Source organism: Rhinopithecus roxellana, chromosome 10 (genome assembly GCF_007565055.1).
Source record: "Rhinopithecus roxellana isolate Shanxi Qingling chromosome 10, ASM756505v1, whole genome shotgun sequence".
Classification (NCBI taxonomy): Eukaryota; Metazoa; Chordata; class Mammalia; order Primates; family Cercopithecidae; genus Rhinopithecus; species Rhinopithecus roxellana.
This window is the reverse complement of record NC_044558.1, coordinates 83,944,466-83,966,978: the sequence shown is the minus strand read 5'-3', so window position 1 is coordinate 83,966,978 and position 22,513 is coordinate 83,944,466. Positions and strand designations below refer to the sequence as shown.

At 50.8% G+C, this 22,513-nt stretch overlaps 1 protein-coding gene across 1 annotated transcript; it reads right to left on the bottom strand.

Annotated features, from left to right (window-relative positions):
• Positions 1-1,614: 1,614 nt before the first annotated feature.
• MORN3 (MORN repeat containing 3) lies at positions 1,615-21,075 on the bottom strand. The gene is made up of 6 exons (XM_030939416.1): positions 20,757-21,075; positions 9,990-10,147; positions 4,808-4,967; positions 3,280-3,464; positions 2,943-3,023; positions 1,615-1,875 (listed from the first exon to the last, which is right to left on the bottom strand). Exons 1-5 carry the CDS (start codon positions 20,902-20,904, stop codon positions 2,949-2,951), a joined length of 726 nt encoding a protein of 241 aa, XP_030795276.1. The 5' UTR covers positions 20,905-21,075; the 3' UTR covers positions 1,615-1,875; positions 2,943-2,948.
• Positions 21,076-22,513: the final 1,438 nt, after the last annotated feature.

Genomic DNA, 22,513 nt, shown 5'->3' with positions numbered 1-22,513 from the left:
GTACTGTTCATGCCCCATATTGCAAGTGAGGGGACCTACAGAACAGTATGGGTGACATCCCCAAGAAAACACAGCTCCGAGATTCACACCCAGGCAGTGTGACTCCAGAGCTCACCTGCCCATTATGCAAGAGAACATCTGATCTCTCAAGAATGTTGCCCTGCTCAGTCGGGAGCAGTGGCTCACACCTGTAATCCCAGCACTTTGGGAGGCCAAGATGGGCAGATCACAAGGTCAGGAGATCGAGACCATCCTGGTCAACATGGTGAAACCCTGTCTCTACTAAAAATACAAAAAATTAGCCGGGCATGGTGGCAGGTGCCTGTAATCCCAGCTACTTAGGAGGCTGAGGCAGGATAATCGCTTGTACCAGGGAGGCGGAGGTTGCAGTGAGCTGAGATTGTGCCACTGCACTCTAACCTGGGTAACAGAGCGAGACTCCATCTCAGGAAAAAAAAAAAAAAAAAGGCCAGGCTCAGTGGCTCACTCCTGTAATCCCAGCACTTTGGCAGGCCGAGGTGGGCAGATCACAAGGTCAGGAGTTCGAGACCAGCCTGACCAACATGGTGATACCCCATCTCTACTAAAAATACAAAAATTAGCCGGGTGTGGTGGTGGATGCCTGTAATCCCAGCTACTCGGGAGGCTGAGGCAGGAGAATTGCTTGAACCTGGGGGACAGAGGTTGCAGTGAGCCGAGATCGTTCCACTGCACTCCAGCCTGGGCGACAGAGGGAGACTACTGGGGAAAAAAAAAAAATCACCTGGGGAATTTTCTGAAAGCTCAGGCCTCACCCCAGATGAATTAGATGTGAATCTGTGAATCTCTGGGCATGAGACCTGGGCTTCCACAACTTTGTAAAATTTCCATGGGATTTCAAGGTTGAGAGCCCTGTGTTAGGTTGAGAAATGGTCAGCAAATTTTATAATCTCAAATCTTGGCAGCCAGTGTGTCAGGATGCAGACCTTCTCTCTGGGTTATCTAGGTTATCTCACAGGGGACCTGCCATTTCTTTCTCTTTTTCTTTTCCTTTCTTTTATATTTAAAAAAATTTTTTTGTAGAGTCAGGGTCTTGCTATGTTGCCTAGGCTGGTCTCGAACTCCTGGCCTCAAGCAATCCTCTTACCTTGGCCTCCCAAAGTGCTGGGATTACAGGAATGAGCCGCTGCACCCGGCCTAAGACCTGCCCTGGCCGGGCGCGGTGGCTCAAGCCTGTAATCCCAGCACTTTGGGAGGCCGAGGCGGGCGGATCACGAGGTCAGGAGATCGAGACCATCCTGGCTAACACGGTGAAACCCCGTCTCTACTAAAAAAATACAAAAAACTAGCCGGGCGAGGTGGCGGGCGCCTGTAGTCCCAGCTACTCGGGAGGCTGAGGCAGGAGAATGGTGTAAACCCGGGAGGCAGAGTTTGCAGTGAGCTGAGATCTGGCTACTGCCCTCCAGCCTGGGTGACAGAGCGAGACTCCTTCTCAAAAAAAAAAAAAGACCTGCCCTTACTCCCCCCAGCTAAGCCCAGGCAGCCCAGCCAAGGCAGGTCTTCCCTCCTCTAAACCTGAAACCCCTCCTGAGCCCCCTCGAGTGCCCCATCCTTACCCCATAGGCCCAGGCTTACACCACCTGGTTATTCTTTATTCTCATGCACTCCAGGATGAGATCAGAGAATGAAGAGGGTCTTGAGGCCAGCCTGGGAGAGAAGCACCGGCCTTCCTATTGGCAAGGAACGACCCAGTGCTGGGGGCAGTGAGGGGCCCTCTGAGGGTGCCAGGGGCATGCCCGGAGCCGCTGCTGACTCCTCCAGACAGAGCAGAGCCGCTCTGGTCTGAGCGATCAGGTGACGCAGGCTCGAATTTCTCCTGAAGCGTTCTTTTTTTCTCTGCAGGGGAGAGGGGGATAGCGGAGCTGGCATTTGAAAGACTCTGTACCAATGTCTTCTCCTCAAACCCTCACAGCGTGCTCAGGAGGGCTTGGACTGGACAAGACCCCACTGGACAGATGTGCAAATGGAGGCTGAAGGCCAATTGCCTTACTCCAGGGTGTTCAGAAGCCAGAAGGCCACCTCCTTTCAACCCCGTGCCCAGCCCAGTTATGTGGCCCAGGGTGCAAACAGAAGGTTTCGAGCAGGACTGGAATGTACTGGTCTTCAGTGAAATGTTTTTTTTGTTTGTTGTTTGTTTGTTTGAGACAGAGTCTTGCCCAGGCTGGAGTGCAGTGGCACAATCTCAGCTCACTGCAACCTCCACCTCCCGGGTTCAAGCAATTCTCTGCCTCAGCCTCCTGAGTAGCTGGGATTACAGGTGCCTGCCCCTACGCCCGGCTAATTTTTGCATTTTTAATACAGATGGGGTTTCACCATCTTGGCCAAGCTAGTCTTGAACTCCTGACCTCGTGATCCACCTACCTCGGCCTTCCAAAGTGCTGGGATTACAGGCGTGAGCCACCGTGCCCAGCGAGTTTTGTTTTTTTGAGACGGAGTCCCATTCTGTCACCCAGGCTGGAGTGCAGTGGTGTGATCTCAACTCACTGCAAGATGGAGACCTCCCGGGTTCAAGCGATTCCCCTGCCTCAGCCTCTCAAGTAGCTGGGACTACAGGTGCCTGCCACCATGCCTGGCTAATTTTTGTATTTTTAGTAGAGACAGGGTTTCATCATGTTGGCCAGGCTGGTCTTGAATTCCTGACCTCCAGTGATCCGCCTGCCTTGGCCTCCCAAAGTGCTGGAATCACAGGCAAGAGCCACCATGGCCGGCCGAAACGGGTTTTGAAGAGGAAGAGTCAAAAAGGACACCTGGACTGTAGGAGGCAAGAAGCCCGCCCGCTCTGATCTTGCTCCCCCACTCCCCTACGCCAAGCCCTTTGGAGACCCCAGGAGATCTGTGCATTGTTCCAGGCCCTGGAGCAGCCTCAGCCACATCAGAACGTGGCAGGCATGCCCACCTCTTACCTGGCATCAATCTCCTTCCTCTGTCTTCTTGAACATGGCCAAGGCTTCCGCCAGCACACCATCAGGGTCTAGGATTTTGACCTGGAGGGAAATACCAAGAAGTTGGTTTGGAGAGCAGGACCCAGGCTGCCAGCCTTGACTGGTGCTGCCTGCCCTGTGGGGTGCTGCCAGCCTCATCAGGAGCCGCCTCTCTTGCTAGGGATGCCCTGACTGAAAACAAAACCTTGTCTGTTCCCTGTCTGGGCTGGCCTGGCAGGTCTGGGCTGGGCATGGCTGGGGGTGCTGGCTTCTGTCTCTGTCTGGGTGTGGCTACAGGGCCCTGGTGAGGGCTGCCCACCTCAGGAATGGGGAACTGAGTGGGCTCAGGGGCCTCGTCACGACCAAAGTCCATCATCGTCCCGCACTTGGCCATATTGTCCACCCAGAAGCCTTCAAACAGCTGGCCGTGGTCCAGATGGAAGAAACGCCCTGCCCCGTTCTTCATGCCTCTCTCCCAGCAGCCCTCGTAGCGGTTCCCGTTCTCTGGGGGGAAAGGACAGGGAGGTGTGGTGCAGGGTACACCAAACTAAGCTAGACCCCCAGGGGTCGCTCTTCCAGAGCTCCGTGCAAATCCCAACGTATTGGGAGGACAAGATAGGAGGCTCGTAAGCCCAGGAGATCAAGACCAGCCTGAGCAATATAGTGAGACTCCATCTCTGCAAAAACAATTTTTAAAAAATTACCTGGGCATGGTGGTGTGTACCTATAGTCCCAGCTACTTGGGAGGCTGAGTTGGGAGGATGGCTTAAGTTCAGGAAGTTGAGGCTGCAATGAGCTGAGATTGCCCCACAGTACTCCAGCCTGAGTGACAACCTCTGCCTCCTGAGTTCAAACAATTCTCCTGTCTCAGCCTCCCAAGTAGCTGGGATTATAGGTTCGTGCCACCATGCCCGGCTAATTTTTTGTATTTTTGTAGAGATGGGGTTTCTCCATGTTGGCCAGGCTGGTATTGAACTCCTGACCTCAGGTGATCCACCCGCCTCGGCCTCTCAAAGTGCTGGGATTACAGGCGGGAGACACCGTGCCCAGTCTGTTTTTATTCTTTTAATTATTTTTAAATGTTTTTTAAAATTTTTTTCAGATGGAGTTTCGCTCTTGTAGCCCAGGCTGGAATGCAATGGCCCAGTCTCAGCTCACCGCAACCTCCGTCTCCCAGGTTCAAGCGATTCTCCTGCCTCAGCCTCCTGAGTACCTGGGATTACAGGTGCCCACCACCACACCCAGTTAATTTTTGTATTTTTAATATAGATGGGGTTTCTCCACGTTGGTCAGGCTGATCTCAAACTCCTGACCTTATGATCTGCCCACCTCTGCCTCCCAAAGTGCTGGGATTACAGGCGTGAGCCACCGCGCCTGGCCTGTTTATTAAAATTGGGATATAAGTTCATATAACATAAGTTGACCATTTTGAAGTGTATAGTTCAGTGGCATTTAGTACATTCACAATGCTGTGCAACCATTACCTCTATCTACTTTCAAAACGTTTTAGTCACCCCAAAAGGAAACCCCGTGCCCATTAAGCAGCCATTCCCCACACCCGCTAACCTCACCATTCCCATAGTCCTAGGCAACCATTAGTCTACTTTCTGTCTCTATGAAGTTGCGTGTTCTGAAAATTTCATATAAATAGAATCATATATATGTGACCTTTTGTGACTGAGGGAAGGGATAGGGTCCTCTTCCTCTCTTGTCCCACATTGGCACAAGGGCCAGTGTGGGACAAGAGTGTGGGGTGTGGCCTGTCTCTGTGGGACCAGATGGGCGTGGCCAGCTCGCTGCCGGGGGCGTGGTCATGTGGGCGGGGTCAGCGGGGGCGGGGTACTCACTCAGGCGCAGCATGCCCTCCCCGTTGGGCTTGTCGTTCTCCCACTGTCCCTCGTAGATGTCCCCGTTGCTGTAGTACATGCGGCCCCACCCGCTGCGCTGGCTGCCACACCACTCACCCTCATAATACTCCTTGGGTCCGAAAAACTGGATCCCATAACCCTGAAAGCACGAAGATGCTACTACTCAGGGCTCCCCCCCGCCACGCCCCGCCAAACCAGGAAAGCCCGCCGTCCTCCCAGGCACCCCCAGAGCCACACACCCCAGCTTCTTCCTTCTTCCTCAGCCCTATGTCCAAGCGGAGGGTCGTGTCTTAGCGGAGGATCGTGTCTTTTTCTTTTTTTTTTTTTTTTTGAGCTAGAGCCCCGCTCTGTCACCCAGGCTAGAGTGCAGTGCTGTGATCTCGGCTCACGTAACCTCCGCCTCCCGGGTTCAAGTGATTTTCCTGCTTCAGTCTCCCAAGCAGCTGGGATTACAGACATGCACCACCACATCCTGCTAATTTTTGTGTTTTTAGGAGAGACAGGGTTTCACCATATTGGCCAGGCTGGTCTTGAGCTCCTGACTTCAAGTGATCCGCCCGCCTCAGCCTCCCAAAGTGCTGGGATTACAGGCGTGAGCCACAGTGCCTGCTGATAATGTCTTGAAGGACCTCCTCATGCTCTGTTTCTCTCTGTCCCTCTGCAGCCGCCTTCATCCAGCTGGTCATTAAAGTCCCTTCTCACTGACCCACCCTCTCCTCTCTCATCCCCACCCCACCGTGCATCACGCAGCCCCTACAGCGCCAGAGGATTCTTTAAATCGCTCATCTAGGCAGGGCGCTGTAGCTCACTGACTCACTTTAGGAGGCCGAGGTGGGTGGATCACTTGAGGTCAGGAGTTTGAGACCAGCCTGGCCAACATGGTGAAACCCCATCTCTACTAAAAATACAAAAAATTAGCTGGACATGATGGTGGCACCTGTGATCCCAGTTACTCGGGAGGCTGAGGCAGGAGAATCATCTGAACCTGGCAGATGGAGGTTGCAGTGAGCTGAGATCCTGCCACTGCACTGTACCCTGGGTGACGGAGTGAGACGCTGTCTCAAAAAAAAAAAAAAAAAATCGCCCATCTGATCATGCTCGCCCCCCCTCCAACTCTTCTTTTTTTTTTTTTTTTTTTTGAGACGGAGTCTTGCTCTGTGGCCCTGGAGGGAGTGCAGTGGCCGGATCTCAGCTCACTGCAAGCTCCGCCTCCCAGGTTCACGCCATTCTCCTGCCTCAGTCTCCCGAGTAGCTGGGACTACAGGCGCCAGCCACCTCGCCCGGCTAGTTTTTTTGTATTTTTTAGTAGAGACGGGGTTTCACCATGTTAGCCAGGATGGTCTCGATCTCCTGACCTCGTGATCCGCCCGCCTCGGCCTCCCAAAGTGCTGGGATTACAGGCTTGAGCCACCGCGCCCGGCCCCAACTCTTCTTTTGACCCAGAAAAATGAACATAAACACCATACTTAGCCTGGCGCGGGTTCCCCCTCTCTGCATCATGGCCTGGAAATTCCCAAGACAGTAACATTGTGGGAGCAATCACTGGGCTCACCCCGTTTGTTGCCTGTCCCTCAGGGATCACTGTCCTCTGTTGACTGATGTCCGAAGTCTTGAAAAACATGGTTTCATACACATTTTATCCATTTTGTTTTGTTCTTTCAGGTGAGAAAGTAAATCTACACTGTTACTGCATCTCGGTCAGCCAAATGCATTTGAGACTCACTCATGTTGAGGCCAGGTGCAGTGGCTCATGCCTGTAATCCCAGCACTTTGGGAGGCCGAGGCGGGTGGATCACCTGAGGTCAGGAGTTTGAGACCAGCCTGACCAACATGGCAAAACTCTGTCTCTATTAAAAATACAAAAAATTAGCTGAGCGTGGTGGCCGACACCTGTAATACTAGCTACTTGGGAGGCTGAGGGAGAAGAATTGCTTGAACCCAGGAGTCGGAGGTTGCAGTGAGCCGAGATCACGCCATTGCATTCCCGCCTGGTCAACAGAGCGAGAGACTGTCTCAAAACAAAAAATAAAAAACAAAAAAAACACCACACTTAGTGTCCAACAGCAGGGAAACAAGGTCTGTTTGCAGATCACACCCGAGGAGGTTGGGTTGAGAAGCCACGTCTACTCCTCAAAATCCTGATTTCCCACATATCCCTGAGGGCCCCTGCAACTCTTCTCCTCACTCCTGCCCCAGGTCAGACACAACTCTGCTGTTTTACATCTCCTTCCCTTTGCTATTTTTTGCTTCCCATCTTTCTCCCTTTTTTTTTTCCCCCTGGTTAACTCCTAGCATCTTTTAGTGTCACCTCCTACAGGAAGCCTGTCCTGAATTCCCTCTTTTTGATACAAGTCTTGCTCTGTTGTCCATGCTGGAGTGTGGTGGCACCACCATAGCTCACTGTAGCCTCAGCTTTCTGAGATCAAGCAATCCTCCTGCCTCAGCCTTTTGAGAATTTGGGACTACAGATGTACACCACAACATCCAGCTAATTATTATTATATAGTTTTATTTATTTATTTTGAGACGGAGTCTTGCTCTGTTGCCCAGGCTAAAGTGCAGTGGCGCGATCTCGGCTCACTGCAACCTCTGCCTTGCAGGTTCAAGCGATTCTCATGCCTCCGTCTCCCCAGCTGGGACTACAGGTGCACACCACTATGCCCAGCTAATTTTTTTTGTATTTTTATTTAGTAGAGACGGGGGTTTCACCATGTTGGCCAGGCTAGTCTCGAACTCCTGACCTCAAGTGATCCACCCCCGTTGGCCTCCCAAATTGCTGGGATTACAGGCATGAGCCATTGTGCCTAGCCTTCTGCCCTGAATTCTCTAGGCTGGGCTTAATGATCTTCCTCTGGGCATCCTGTGAAAACATCCCTCCTAACACCATATTCTTTTTTTTTCTTTTCTTTTTTTTTTTTTTTTGAGACGGAGTCTCGCTGTCACTCAGGCTGGAGTGCAGTGGTGTGATGTCTGCTCACTGCAAGCTCCGCCTCCCGGGTTTACACCATTCTCCTGCCTCAGCCTTCCGAGCAGCTGGGACTACAGGCGCCCGCCACCACGCCCGGCTAATTTTTTGTATTTTTAGTAGAGACAGGGTTTCACTGTGTTAGCCAGGGTGGTCTCGATCTCCTGACCTCGTGATCCGCCCTCCTCGGCCTCCTAAAGTGCTGGGATTACAGACGTGAGCCACCACGCCAGGCCCTAACACCGTATTTTATGTAAACTGGTTATTTGGAGCTTTCTCTTCCTACTTTGCCAATAAACAGTTTGGGAGCAGAGAACACGAAACCCTGGGCTCTACCACTTGCTAGCTGTGTGACTCCAGGCAAGACTGAAGCTGCCTTTGCAGAATGATGACTGAGACAGTGAAAGAGATTTAACTGACCCCATCTTGCTTCTAACCTCTAAGCTGTCCGTGTCCATTCCGGGGCTTAAGCTGAACTAACTTTGGGAGAAACTTAGTTTATAGTTTATAGTTTAAACAAAGACAGTAATAGCCCTTTCCCAAAGACCTCCTTCTTGCCTGGGGACTACATTGCCTTTGTAGGATTAACATTAGCTACAAGATTATAAATTATGGTTTAGGAGTCATGCAGCTGGAAGCTACAAGATTCTGACCCTCCCTAAACTGCTGCTAATATCAGTGCTGAAGATATTTTTCAGAACTTGCACTTGATGGATCAGCTGGCACCACCCAGATCAATAAACTGACTTATGTGATCTTGTGGCCCCCCACCCAGGAACTGACTCAGGGCAAAAAGACAGTTTTGACTCCCTATGATTTCATCTCTGACCAATCAGCACGCCGGGCTCACTGTCTTTTCCCCACCCATCAAGTTATCCTTTTTTTTTTTTTTTTTTTTTTTTTTTTGAGACAGAGTCTCGCTCTGTCACCCAGGCTGGATCTTGGCTCACTGCAAGTTCCGCCTCCCCGGTTCACGCCATTCTCCTGCCTCAGCCTCCTGAGTAGCTGGGACTACAGGCACCTGCCACCATGCCCAGTTAATTATTTTGTATTTTTAGTAGAAATGGGGTTTCACTGTGTTAGCCAGGATGGTCTCGATCTCCTGACCTCGTGACCCACCTGCCTTGGCCTCCCACAGTGATGGGATTACAGGTGTGAGAAACCACATCCGGCCCTCAAGTTATCCTTAAAACCTCTGCAGCCAGAATGTTCGGGGAGACTGATTTGAGAAATAATACAACTCAGGGCCAGGCGTGGGCAAGGTGAACCCCTTGGGCAGTTACAAGACACCTCATCTCTTCGAGCTTGTTTGCTTATCAATAAAATGGGCATGATGATGATGATGAGCCGTTGCTGTGAGAGTTAACTGAATATTAAATATGTGTTTCAGGGTGGGCGTGGTGACCGGGCGTGAAAGCCTGTCTCTACTAAAAATATAAAAAATTAGCTGGGCATGGTGGCGGGCGCCTGTAGTCCCAGCTACTCGGGAGGCTGAGGCATGAGAATTGCTTGAACCCAGGAGGCGGAGGTTGCAGAGAGCCGAGATCGCACCACTGCACTCCAGCCTGGGCAACACAGCGAGACTCTGTCTCAAAAAACAAAAAAAAAAGTTTTAAATATGTGTTTCAGGCTCACAATAGTAGTTGCTCAGTTGCAATATTGTTTATTATTGTGTCTCCAGGACTGATGGAGAGGATTCCTCCACACTGGTGGGAGTAGGTGGAGGCAACCTGTGCCCAGCTTGGGTGTTTCTGGGCTGAGCACGTGCCTCTGGCTGGCTTTGGCCCCTCGGGATGCTCGCTCCTCTCTTGTCCTCTGCCCTCTTGCTCCCACTTTTCCTACCTCCCCTTTTATCCAGCCCCAGCAGAAGGGAAATTCTTAAAAAGAGATGCCCGGGGAAAAGAAAGCCAGGAAGTAAGGGGGAAGAGGGTGGAGGCAACTTTGTCCCCACAAGCCTGGCTGGCTCCTCGCAACCACAGGGTTTTGTGAGCTCCTCCCTGGCCTTCTCTTGCTTCCTGTTTCCTGGATTTTGTTCTGAGAAACTTTGCAATTCCCCCACCCCTTCCTTCTCCCACACGTACCACAACCTTGTCCTCCTCCCTGTAGACCTCCCCTCTCTTTTCTCCCAGGCCTCTCTCGGCTCCCCCTACACATACATACACACACACACACAGCCTGGCTGGCAGCCCTCCTCACCGATTTCTTATCACCTTTCCACCAGCCTGAGTAGACTCTCCTGCATTTTCCTGTCTGTTGATCAGGAAGGCTGAGGGTGCCATAGCCGTCGCGCTTCCCAAACTTCCAGTCCCCTTCATAGATGGCTCCGTTCTTCTTCCAGACCTGTGTTCCTTTCCCTGGTGACACACAGATGGGCAATGCTGCAGATGTGGACACCCAGGGGTGGGGGTGGTGTGCCTGCCTGAGCCTCAGGGGTCCCTGACTGGATGAATCTTGAGAGCTGGGACAGGCTCTGCACATCATCCTAGACACCCAGTACCCAGGAGAAGGCCAGGAAAGTTCCGTTTTTTTTTTTTTTTTTTTGAGACAGTGTCTCTCTCTGTCACCCAGGTTGGAGTGCAGTGGCACAATCTCAGCTTACTGCAACTTCTGCCTCCCGGGTTCAAGAGATACTCCTGACTCAGCATCCAGAGTAGCTAGGACTATAAGTGTGAGCCAACACACCTAGCTAATTTTGTGTTTTAGTAAAGATGGGGGTTCCATGTTGGCCAGGCAGGTCTCAAACTCCTGACTTCAAGTGATACATCCACCTCGGCCTCCCAAAGTTCTGGGATTACAGGCATGAGCCACTGCATCCAGCCAGAGGTAATTCTCTGTTTGTTGATTAGTGTCGCATGTCTGTCCTTTCCAGGAGAATGTGAGCTGCAGGAGGGCACAGACTTTGATCTGTTTTGTTCACTGCACTGAAAACCTGTGCCTGGAGACTGGGCACAGTGGCTAACGCCCGTAATCCCAGCATTTTGGGAAGCTGAGGTGGGTGGATCACCTGAGGTCAGGAGTTCGAGACCAGCCTGGCCAATATGGTGAAACCCTGTGTCTACTAAAACTATAAAAATTAGCTGGGCGTGGTGGCAGGCACCTGTAATCCCAGCTACTCAGGAAGCTGAGGCAGGAGAATCACTTGAAACTGGGAGGCGGAGGTTGCAGTGAGACGAGATGGCGTCATTGTGCTCCAGCCTGGGAAAAAAGAGCGAAACTCCATCTCAAAAAAAAAAAAAAAAAAAAAAAACTGTGCCTGGCATGTTGTTGCGGGAAATCAGGGACCCTGAATGGAGGGACCGGCTGAAGCCGTGGCAGAAGAACATAAATTGTGAAGATTTCATGGATATTTATTAGTTCCCCAAATTAATACTTTTATAATTTCTTACACCTGTCGTTACTGCAATCTCTGAACATAAATTGTGAAGATTTCACGGACACTTACCACTTCCCCAATCAATACCCTTGTGATTTCCTATGCCTGTCTTGTCTTTAATCTCTTAATCCCATCATCTTTGTAAACTGAGGAAGATGAATGTCGCCTCAGGACCATGTGATGATTACATTAATTGCACAGATTGTTTGTACAGCACGTGTGTTTGAACAATATGAAATCTGGGCACCTTGAAAAAAGAACAGGATAACAGCAGTGTTCAGGGAACAAGGGAGATAACCTTAAACTCTGACTGCTGGTGAGCCGGGCAGAACAGAGCCACATTTCTCTTCTTTCAAAAGCAAATAGGAGAAATATCGCTGAATTCTTTTTCTCAGCAAGGAACATCCCTGAGAAAAAGAATGCGCCCCTGAGAGTAGGCCTCTAAATGGCCCCTTAGGGGGCGGCTGTCTTTTACCGTCGAAGCCAAAGGGATGAACTAAGCCCCGGTCTTCTGTAGCGCTCCCAAGCTTATTAGGATGAGGAAATTCCCCCCTAATAAATTCTGGTCAGACAGATTGTCTGCTCTCAAACCCTGTCTCCTGATAAGATGTTATCAATGAAAATGCGTGCCCGAAACTTCATTAGCAATTTTAATTTCGCCCCATCCTGTGGTCCTGTGATCTCGCCCTTCCTCCATTTGCTTTGTGATATTTTATTACCTTGTGAAGCATGTGATCCCTGTGACCCACAACCTATTCGTACACTCCCTCCCCTTTTGAAAGTCGCTAATAAAAACTTGCTGGTTTTACGGCTCAGGAGCATCATGGAACCTGCTGACGTGTGATGTCTCCCCCAGACACCCAGCTTTAAAATTTCTCTCTTTTGTACTCTTTCCCTTTATTTCTCAGACCAGTCGACACTTAGCAAAATAGAAAAGAACCCATGTTGAATATCTGGGCGGGGGGTTCCCCCGATAGCATGTTGTAGGTGACTAATACCTGTTAATTGTTTTTTTTTTTTTTTTTGAGATAGAGTCTTGCTCTGTCACCCAGGCTGAAGTGCAGTGTTGTGATCTCAGCTCACTGCAACCTCCGCCTCCTGGGTTCAACAGATTCTCCTGCCTCAGCCTCCCCAGTAGCTAGAATTACAGGCACCCGCCACCATGCCCAGCTAATTTTTGTATTTTTAGTAGAGATGTGGTTTCACCATATTGGCCAGGCTGGTGTCTAACTCCTGACATTGTGATCTGCCTGCCTTGGCCCCTCCTGTAATGCTGGGATTACAGGCATGAGCCACCGTGCCCAGACTTTTTTTTTTTTTTTTTTTTTTGAGACGGAGTCTCGCTCTGTCGCCCAGGCTGGAGTGCAATGGCCGGATCTCAGCTCACTGCAAGCTCTGCCTCCCGGGTTTACGCCATTCTCCTGCCTCAGCCTCCTGAGTAGCTGGGACTACAGGCGCCCGCCAACACACTCGACTAGTTTTTTTTTTTTTTTTTGTATTTTTTAGTAGAGACGGAGTTTCACTGTGTTAGCCAGGATGGTCTCTATCTCCTGACCTTGTGATCCGCCCATCTCGGCCTCCCAAAGTGCTGGGATTACAGACTTGAGCTACCGTGCCCGACCCTTTTTTTTTTTTTTGAGACGGAGTTTCGCTCTCATTGCCCAGGCTGGAGTGCAATGGCTCGATCTTGGCTCACTGCAACCTCCACCTCTTAGGTACAAGCAATTCTTCTGCCTCAGCCCATCTAGTAGCTGGGATTATGGGAATGCACCACCACACCCGGCTGATTTTGTATTTTCAGTAGAGACAGGGTCTCTCCATGTTGGTCAGGCTGGTTTCAAACTCCCAACCTCAGATGATCCACCCGCCTCGGCCTCCCAAAGTGCTGGGATTACAGGCATGAGCCACTGCACCCAGTTTTTTGTTTTTAGACAGGAAAGGACTGGCTGTATTGCCTAGGCTAACGTGCACAGCTCACTGCAGCCTCAACCACCCAGGCTCAAATGATCCTTCCACCTCAGCCTCTTGAGTACCTGAGACCACAGGTGCATGCCACTCCACCTGGCTAATTTTTAAAAAAAATTTATAGAGGTGGAGTCTCTCTATATTGCCCAGGCTGGTCTCAAACTATTGGGCTCAAGCAATCCTCCTGCCTGGGACTCCCAAAGTATTGGGATTACAGGCACAAGGCACCACACCAGGCATTTCTTTCTTTTAGAGATAGGGTGTTGCTATGTTGCCCAGGCTGGTCTTGAACTCTTGAGCTCAAGAGATTCTCCCTTCTCAGCCTCTTGAAGAGCTGGGAATACAAGCACACACCACTGCACCCAGCTTAATACATATTTAATGAAAGGATGAATAAAATATTTGTGGAGTACCTATATTGGCCAATTCAAGTCTGGGTCCTTGGTAACCCAGCAACAAATTCAACATTATCCTTCTGAGCTTTGTGACCTTAACCAAGTAAGTTAATTCCTTGGGTCTCTCTGAGCCTCAGATACCTCAGCTATAAAATGGGTGTAAGAATATCTTATGGGGGGGCTGGGTGCGGTGGCTCACACATGTAATCCCAGCACTTTGGGAGGCTGAGGCTGGTGGATTGCCTGAGGTCAGGAGGTCGAGACCAGTCTGGCCAATACAGTGAAACCCCATCTCTACTAAAAATATAAAAAATTAGCTGGGTGTGGTGGTGGGTGCCTGTAATCTCAGCTACTTGTGAGGCTGAGGTGGGAAAACTGCTTGAACCTGGAAGGTGGAGGTTACAGTGAGCTGAGCCGAGATCACACCATTGCACTCCAGCCTGGGCAACAAGAGTGAGATTCTCTCTCTCAATCTCAAAAAAAAAAAAAAAAAAAAAAAAAAAATCTTATGGGGGCTGGGAGCAGTGGCTCATGCCTGTAATCCCAGCACTTTGGGAGGCCAAGGCAGGCTGATCACTTGAGGTCAGGAGTTCGAGACCAGCCTGGCCAACATGGTGAAACCTGGTATCTACTAAAAATACAAAAATTAGCTGGGCGTGGTGGTGCATACCTGTAATCCCAGCTACTCTGGAGGCTGAGGCAGGAGAATCACTTGAACCTGGGAGTCAGAGGTTGCAGTGAGCCGAGGTCGTGCCACTGCACTCCAGCTCAGGTGACAGAGTGAGACTCCAAGAAAGGAAGAAAGGGGCTGGGCACGGTGGCTCAAGCCTGTAATCCCAGCACTTTGAGAGGCCGAGACAGGCGGATCACGAGGTCAGGAGATCGAGGCCATCCTGGCTAACACAGTGAAACCTCATCTCTACTAAAAATACAAAAACTAGCCGGGCGAGGTGGCGGTCGCCTGTAGTCCCAGCTACTCGGGAGGCTGAGGCAGGAGAATGGCGTGAACCCGGGAGGCGGAGCTTGCAGTGAGCCGAGATTGCGCCACTGCACTCCAGCCCGGGCGACAGAGCGAGACTCCGCCTCAAAAAAAAAAAAAAAAGAAAGAAAGAAAGAAAGGAAGAAAGGGGGTCAGGGGGAGGGAGGGGGGAAGGAAGGAAGGGAAGGAAGGAAAAGGAGAAAGAAAGAAAGAAAACATGCCATTTGTGACAACATGGATGAATCTGGAGGACATTATGCCAAGTGAAATTAAGCCAAGCACAGAAAGACAAATACTGCATGATTTTACTTATATGTGGAATCTAAAAAAGTCAAACTCATAGAAACAGTAAAATAGCAGTTACCAGGGGCTGGTGGGGTGGGGAAAATGTGGAGATGTTCTGTCAAAGGGTGCATACTTTTTGTTATAAGATGTACAAGATTTGGAGACCTAAGGCTGGGCACGGCGGCTCACCCCTGTAATCCCAGCAATTTGGGAGGCTGAGGCAGGTGAATCACTTGAGGCCAGAAGTTCAAGACTAGCCTAGGCAACATGGTTAAGCCCTGTCTCTACTAAATAGACACAAATTAGCCTGGTGTGGTGGTGTGTGCCTGTAATCCCAGCTACTCAGGAGGTTGAGGTAGGAGAATTGCTTGAACTTCAGAGGCAGAGGTTGCAGTGAGTGAGATTGCACCACTGCACTCCAGCCTGGAGAGAGTGAGACTCTGTCTCAAAACAAATAAACAGGTCGGACACGGTGGCTCATGCCTGTAATCCCAGCACTTTGGGAGGCTGAGGCAGGTGGATCATGAGGTCAGGAGATCGAGACCATCCTGGCCAACATGGTGAAACCCTGTCTCTACTAAAAATACAAAAATTAGCTGGGCATGGTGGTGCGCACCTGTAGTCCCAGCTACTTGGGAGGCTGAGGCAGGAGAATGGCTTGAACCCGGGAGGCGGAGGTTGTAGTGAGCCGAGATCGCAGCACTGCACTCCAGCCTGGGCGACAGAACACAACTCTGTCTCAAACAAAATGAAACTACATCAGGAAGTGAAGGGGATTCCTCCATCCTGTCACTAAGATGCTGGCAGACATGTGTATCATGCAGAGGTATACTTGCAGGAAGAGAGAAAAAAGCCCAGCCAGGGAGAAGCAGAAATAAGATGGCAAAGTTGTTCTAAGCCTTCCCCGAGGTTGGCTCTATTCCTGCCTTTCTAATAATTTGCTTTTATGGGGTGCTTCGTTCTCCTGATTTACTGATGCTGTCATCTCTCATGTGGATGTCTGCAAGGGCCTCTGAGGGGTCTTGCTGCCCCCACCTCATTCACAACAAAATAGCCAGCATGGGTGTTATAGGACATGAATCAGATCATGTCATTCCTCTGCTCTAAATCCTCCCTGTGTCACAGAGTCAAATCCAAAGTTCTTACCGTGGCTGACAAGGTCCTGTATGATCTGACTACCCTTCTTTAGCCCACAACTTTCTTTTTTTTTTTTTTTTTTTAAGATGGAGTTTCGCTCTTGGAAACTCCCAGGCTGGAGTGCAATGGCGCAATCTCAGCTCACTGTAACCTCCTCCTCCCAGGTTCAAGCAATTCTCTTGTCTCAGCCTCCCAAGTAGCTGGGATTACAGGCACCTGCCATCATGCCCGGCTAATTTTTGTATTTTTAGTAGAGATGGGGTTTCACCATGTTGGCTAGGCTGGTCTTGAACTCCTGACCTCAGGCAATCTGCCTATCTCGACCTCCCAAAGTGCTGGGATTTCAGGCATGAGGGACCACGCTGGGCCTGTTTTTTTTGAGGCAGAGTCTTGCTCTGGCACTCAGGCTGGAGTGCAGTGGCATGATCTTGGCTTACTGTAACTTCCACCTCCCGGATTTAAGCGATTCTCCTGTCTCAGCCTCCCTAGTAGCTGGGATTACAGGCGTTCACCACTTGACCCAGCTAATTTGTTGTATTTTTAGTAGAGATTGGGTTTTGCCATGCTGGCCAGGCTGCTGTGGAACTCCTGACCTCCAGTGATCTGCCCACCTCGGCCTCTCAAAGTGCTGGGATTACAGGCGTGAGCCACCATGCCCTGCCAGCCCTCAACCTCTCTGACCTCCTCCTCTTCCTCACTCTGTTTCACTCACACCGTCCTCCTGGCTGTTCCTTGAACACCCCAGGTATGTTCCTCTGCTCCAGCTGGTCACGCCACCTTCTATCCTAGTCCCTGCAAACATCCACTCAGTTACTCCCTCTCTTCCAAAGTCTCTTTTTTTTTTTTTTTTTCCCGAGACAGAGTCTGGCTCTGTCACCCAGGCTGGAGTGCAGTGGCACAATCTTGGCTCACTACAAGCTCCGCCTCCCGGGTTCACACCATTCTCCCGCCTCAGCCTCCCGAGTAGCTGGGACTACAGGCTCCTGCCACCACGCTCGGCTAATTTTTTGTATTTTTACTTGAGACAGGGTTTCACCATGTTGGCCAGGATGGTCCACATCTCCCGACCTCGTGATCCACCCACCTCGGCCTCCCAAAGTGCTGGGATAACAGGTGTAAGCCACCGTGCCTGGCCCTCTCCTCCAAGTCTTGACTGAGAATTCATCTGTTCACTGAGTTGAGACCACCATTTAATTCTGCAAACTCAGATTACCCTATGGTTTTTCTGTTTTCATACATGTATACCTACCACCTCTAACATAGTATATTATTTACTTATTATATTTATCATTTGTTGTCAGTCTAGCCCTGCTAAACATACACTTCATAAGAACAGGTATCTTTGTTTTCTTCACTGCTACATTTCCACAGAGTTTAGCATAGTTCCTGGCACATAGTAGGTACTCAATACAAATTGTGAAGTCGGTGTGAACTTGGTTATTCCTAATTCATGTGGACTCACTATTCATGCTACACATATGTGGTGCACCCCTCCCCGCCGGGTGTTAGGATGGTGAGGATGTAAGCAGTGACCGAGCATGGCCCCCTCCCTTTTTTTTTTTTTTTTTTTTTGAGAGAGAGTCTCACTCTGTTGCCCAGGCTGGAGTGCAGTGGCGCAATCTCGGCTTATTGCAACCTCTGCCTCCTGGATACAAGCAATTCTCCTGCCTCAGCCTCCCGAGTAGCTGGGATTACATGCGTGTGCCATCATGCCTGGCTAATTTTTTGTATTTTTTTAATAGAGACGAGGTTTCACTGTGCTGGCCAGGCTGGTCTTCAAACTCCTGACCTCATAATCTGCCTGTATCAGCCTCCCAAAGTGCTGTGATTACAGACGTGAACCACTGTGCCTGTCCAGCCCCTACTTTTAAGCCATTTGCTGCTTGCCTCTGGGATAAAGGCAAATGTCATCACAGCCCGTGAGACCCTATATGGTTGGTGCTACTGACCTGCCCGGTCTCTCTCCCCTTGCTCACTCTATTGCAGCCACACTGGTTTCCAGTCTCCTTTTTTTCTTTTTCTTTTTTTTCTTTTCTTTTCTTTTGAGACAGGGTCTCACTCTGGAGTGTAGTGGCGCAACCATGGCTCACTGCAGCCTCTCTTAACTCCTGGGTTCAAGCGATCCTCCTGCCTCAGCCTCCTGAGTAGCTGGGACTACAGGAGCATACCACCATATCTAGCTAATTCCTTAAGTTTTCTATTTTCTAAGGCCGGGTGCAGTGGCTCATACCTGTAATCCCAGCACTTTGGGAGGCCGAGGCAGACGGATCACCTGAGGTCAGGAGTTCGAGACCAGCCAGGCCGACATGGTGAAACCCCCGTCTCTACTAAAAATACAAAAATTAGCTGGGTGTGGTGGCACATGCCTGTAATTCCAGCTACTCAGGAGGCTGAGGCAGGAGAATCAGGCTTGACCTAGGAGGCGGAGGTTTCAGTGAGTCAAGGTCATGCCACTGCACTCCAGCCTGGGTGACAAGAGCAAAACTTCGTCTCAAAAAAAAAAAAAAGTATTCTATTTTGCAGAGATGGGGTCTTGCTACGTTGCCCAGGCTGGTCTCCAATGCCTAGCCTCAAGCAATCCTCCCGCCTCACCCTCCCGAGTAGCTGGAACTACAGGTATGCACTGCCATGCCCAGTACCCTCTCAGTCCTCCAGAGCATCCCCCAATTCTGACTGCACTGCCTAGCAGGCATACCCCCTGCCTGGTGAACTCATCCTCCTCCTGTCTGGTTCAGCTGGTACATCACCTCTCCCACAGTCTGTGTTCTCATGGCTCCTTCATGTCTCCTCTCTGGTCCCCTTCATATCCAGATGCCACCACCTGTAGCCCCTTGACCTTGAGTAAGTTACTTCCTCTCTCTGAGCGCCATGTGCCTCATCTGTAAAATGAGCACGTTACCTTCCTGGGCAGGTTCTCTGCAACACAGTAAGCTCCCTGAGGGCTAGGATCATGCTGGATGCCCCACACAGGGCCTGGAATGGATTGGGAGTTCAGTAAGTGTTTGTGGAGCGAATGAATGAGCGGCGTGGGGACCCACCAGGCCACTCTGTCCTCAACTTCTATAACGACTGTCTTGACCACTTCTGATCTGCTTATACCACAGCAACTCACTTCAGCTTGGTCAAAGCATGTGTCTTGAAGAGAGGGGGCCTCAGTTCTCTGATGTCTGCTTTCTGCAGCCCCTGGCCCATCGGCATTAGGTCTACACCTCCAAGGTCTAAGGGACGGCAAGACGCACACAGATGGAAGCCCACTGTCCCGTCACAGATGGGGAGGCCAAGACCCAGTGAATAGGAAATGACTTACCTGAAGCTTCACAGCTGCTCTGCAGTACAGCTGGGTTGTGCAGTGCACAGGGCTCTGTCCACAACATATGCCACCCACAAGAACTGAAAAATACACTCAGGCACCTTTTTTTTTTTTTTTTTTGACGGAGTCTCGCTCTGTCGCCCAGACTGGAGTGCAGTGGCGCCCCGCACCTGGCCCCGCCTGGCCCATTTTTGTAATTCTTTAGTAGAGATGGGATTTCGCCATATTGGCCAAGGTAGTCTCGAACTCCTGACCTCAGGTGATCTGCCTGCCTCGGCCTCCCAAAGTGCTGGGATTACAGATGTGAGCCACCGCCCCCAGCCTGGAACTGGGATCCTAACCCGGGTTTATTTGACTCCAAAGCACTTAACCCAGCAAGGCAGGAGAGCAGGGTGGTTAAGAGCACAGAATCGGGCCGGGCTCAGTGGCTCACACCTGTAATCCCAGCACTTTGGGAGGCCAAGGCGGGTGGATCACTTGAGGTCGGGAGTTCGAGACCAGCCTGACCAACATGGAGAAACCTCGTCTTACTAAAAATACAAAATTAGTCGGACATAGTGGCGCATGCCTGTAATCCCAGCTACTCTGGAGGCTGAGGCAGGAGAATTGCTTGAACTCAGGAGGTGGAGGTTGTGGTGAGCCAAGATCGTGCCACTGCACTCCAGCCTGGGCAACAAGTGTGAAACTCCGTCTTAAAAAAAAAAAAAAAAAACAAAGAGCACAGAATCTAGCCAGGCACAGTGACTCCCACTTGTAATCCCGGCAATTCAGGAGGCTGAGACAGGAGGATTGAGCCCAGGATCTTGAGGCTGCAGGATCTCGAGGCACCATTGCACTCCAGCCTGTTTTTCTGAGACAGAGCAAGGCCTTGTCCCCTCAAAAAAAAAAAAAAAAAAAAAAAAAAAAAAGAGAGTACACAGTCTGGAATTGAAAGACTAGAGTGAGCAGCAGTGTCACATTTAAAAATAAAAGCTCTTTTTTCTTTCTTTTTTTCCCCCAATCAGGATTTAGTTTGTATCGACAGGACCCCTTTGCCCCCTGCTGGTCAGACTTGAGCCCTGGCTCCTCCTCGGGGGGATGGAGTAGGGGGTCCTCCCTTGTGCGTGGAGCTCAGCCCTCTGCAGAGCATCACAGATGAATGCAAAGCCCAGAACCCCGCTGCAAGCTGGTTTCGGGGGGATTGGCTTTTCTTGTTGCCAGCCAGCCTAGTGCTTAACCCAAGTCTCAGAAGGCAGGAACTGAGCCCCCTAGGTCCCAGAGCCCCGGGGACAGGCCAGTTTCTCAAGACCCTCTGTCCACTGCTGGTCCTGAGACCCTCACTCTGTTGAAGTCAGGGCTGAATTTGTTCAGAAGCCCCAGCACATGGAGGCCCCCAGCTGGCCTGGGCCAGCACTCATCCTGGGGGAGCCTTGGGGACACATCTCATGTCCCCAGTGAGCTCTGTACGCTGCCTTCCTGGCCCTGTTGCCCACCGTGGCTGCGACCCCACTCTGGCCGCCCGTCCTAGAGTCCCACTCACCGTGTTTCACGTTGTCCTTCCACTCGCCCACGTAGTAGTCGCCATTCACAGCATACACCTGGCGCCGCAGGCCGTTCTTCTGGGCCTTCCGGTCCCACCCCTTCCACAGGGACTCCGACTTTTTCGGGCACTTATTCGAGTCTGGCATGGTGGCTGCTTCTGCAAGGATGGAGGGTGCTGGAAAGGGGTTAGGAACATCTGGGGCTCAGTGTGCCCCGTGTAATGCCGGGATCCTGAGCTCAAGTGGGGCGAGTCATGTGTGTTCTGAGTTCCGGGGGCAGGTGAACGGCCCTTGGTGGGGATCCTTTAGTGCTGGACTGACCTTTGGCTGGCCCCTCCCTTGCCTCTCCCAGGGGCCCCCTCCCAGGGGGTCTGATGGCACAATCACTTGGGAATCTAGGGAGACCAGAGCAGGAGGGTTTGTGATGGCATCAGGGAGAAGCTGCCCCTAGGGAGGGGGTGGCATCATGTATACGTGTATATATATATATATTTTTGATGTCTTCTAAATATTTATATTTATGTATTTATTTATTTAGAGACGGAATCTTGCTTTGTTGCCCAGGCTTGAGTGCAGTGGCGCCATCTTGGCTCACTACAACCTCTGCCTCCTGGGTTCAAGTGATTCTCCTGCCTCAGCCTCCTAAATAGCTGGGATTACAGGCGCCCACCACCACACCTGGCTGATTTTTGTATTTTTAGTAGAGACGGGGTTTCACCATGTTGGCCAGGCTCGTCTTGAATTCCTGACCTCAAATGATCCACCCACCTCAGCCTCTCCAAGTGCTGGGATTACAGGCATGAGCCACTGAGCCAAATATGAATCCAAAATATGAACCCAAAATATGGGTTACATATTTTGACAATCACACCTAGGAGTAGGGAAAAATCATTCCAGGCAAAGAAAACAGGCAGAGCAAAAACTGGCAGTGGGGAAACAATCTCAGGTCCCAAATTCTATGCCGTTGGGATTTTTTTCCCCTCCCATTTCCAAATATCACATGTACTATTATTAATCTTTGTATGTAAATTAACTCACTTGGCAGAGGTTGCAGTAAGCCGAGATCATGCCACTGCACTCCAGCTTGGATGACAGAGTGAGAACTTTTCTCAAGAAGAAAATAAAAATAAGTTAACTCACTTTAAAAAATCAATATATGGCCGGGCACGGTGGCTCAAGCCTGTAATCCCAGCACTTTGGGAGGCCGAGACGGGCGGATCACGAGGTCAGGAGATCAAGACCATCCTGGCTAACACGGTGAAACCCCGTCTCTACTAAAAATACAAAAACTAGCCGGGCGAGGTGGCGGGCGCCTGTAGTCCCAGCTACTCGGGAGGCTGAGGCAGGAGAATGGCGTAAACCCGGGAGGCGGAGCTTGCAGTGAGCTGAGATCTGGCCACTGCACTCCAGCCCGGGCGACAGAGCGAGACTCCGCTTCAAAAAAAAAAAAAAAAAAAAAAAAAAAATCAATATATATATTGAAAAAAGGAGGGCCAGGCGCAGTGACTCACCCTTGTAATCCCAGCACTTTGGGAGGCCGAGGCGGATCACCTGAGGTCAGGAGTTCGAGACCAGCCTGGTCAACGTGGTGAACCCTTGTCTCTACTAAAAATACAAAAATTAGCCAGACCTGGTGGCATGCGCCTATGTAATCCCAGCTACTCAGGAGGCTGAGGCAGGAGAATCGCTTGAATCCGGGAGGCGGAGGTTGCAGCGAGCTGAGTTGGCACCATTGCACTCCAGGTTGGGTGACAGA

What these genes read in the sequence shown, in the direction of transcription:
- MORN3 (XM_030939416.1), bottom strand. Translation starts at nt 20,904, where the DNA reads ATGCCAGACTCGAATAAGTGCCCGAAAAAGTCGGAGTCCCTGTGGAAG. An exon ending in GGAAAGGTGATAAGAAATCG is followed by an intron (nt 4,968 to 9,989) that starts GTGAGGAGGGCT and finishes TCGTGCTTTCAG; the next exon opens with GGTTATGGGATCCAGTTTTT. An exon ending in GGAGGGCATGCTGCGCCTGA is followed by an intron (nt 3,465 to 4,807) that starts GTGAGTACCCCG and finishes CTTTCCCCCCAG; the next exon opens with AGAACGGGAACCGCTACGAG.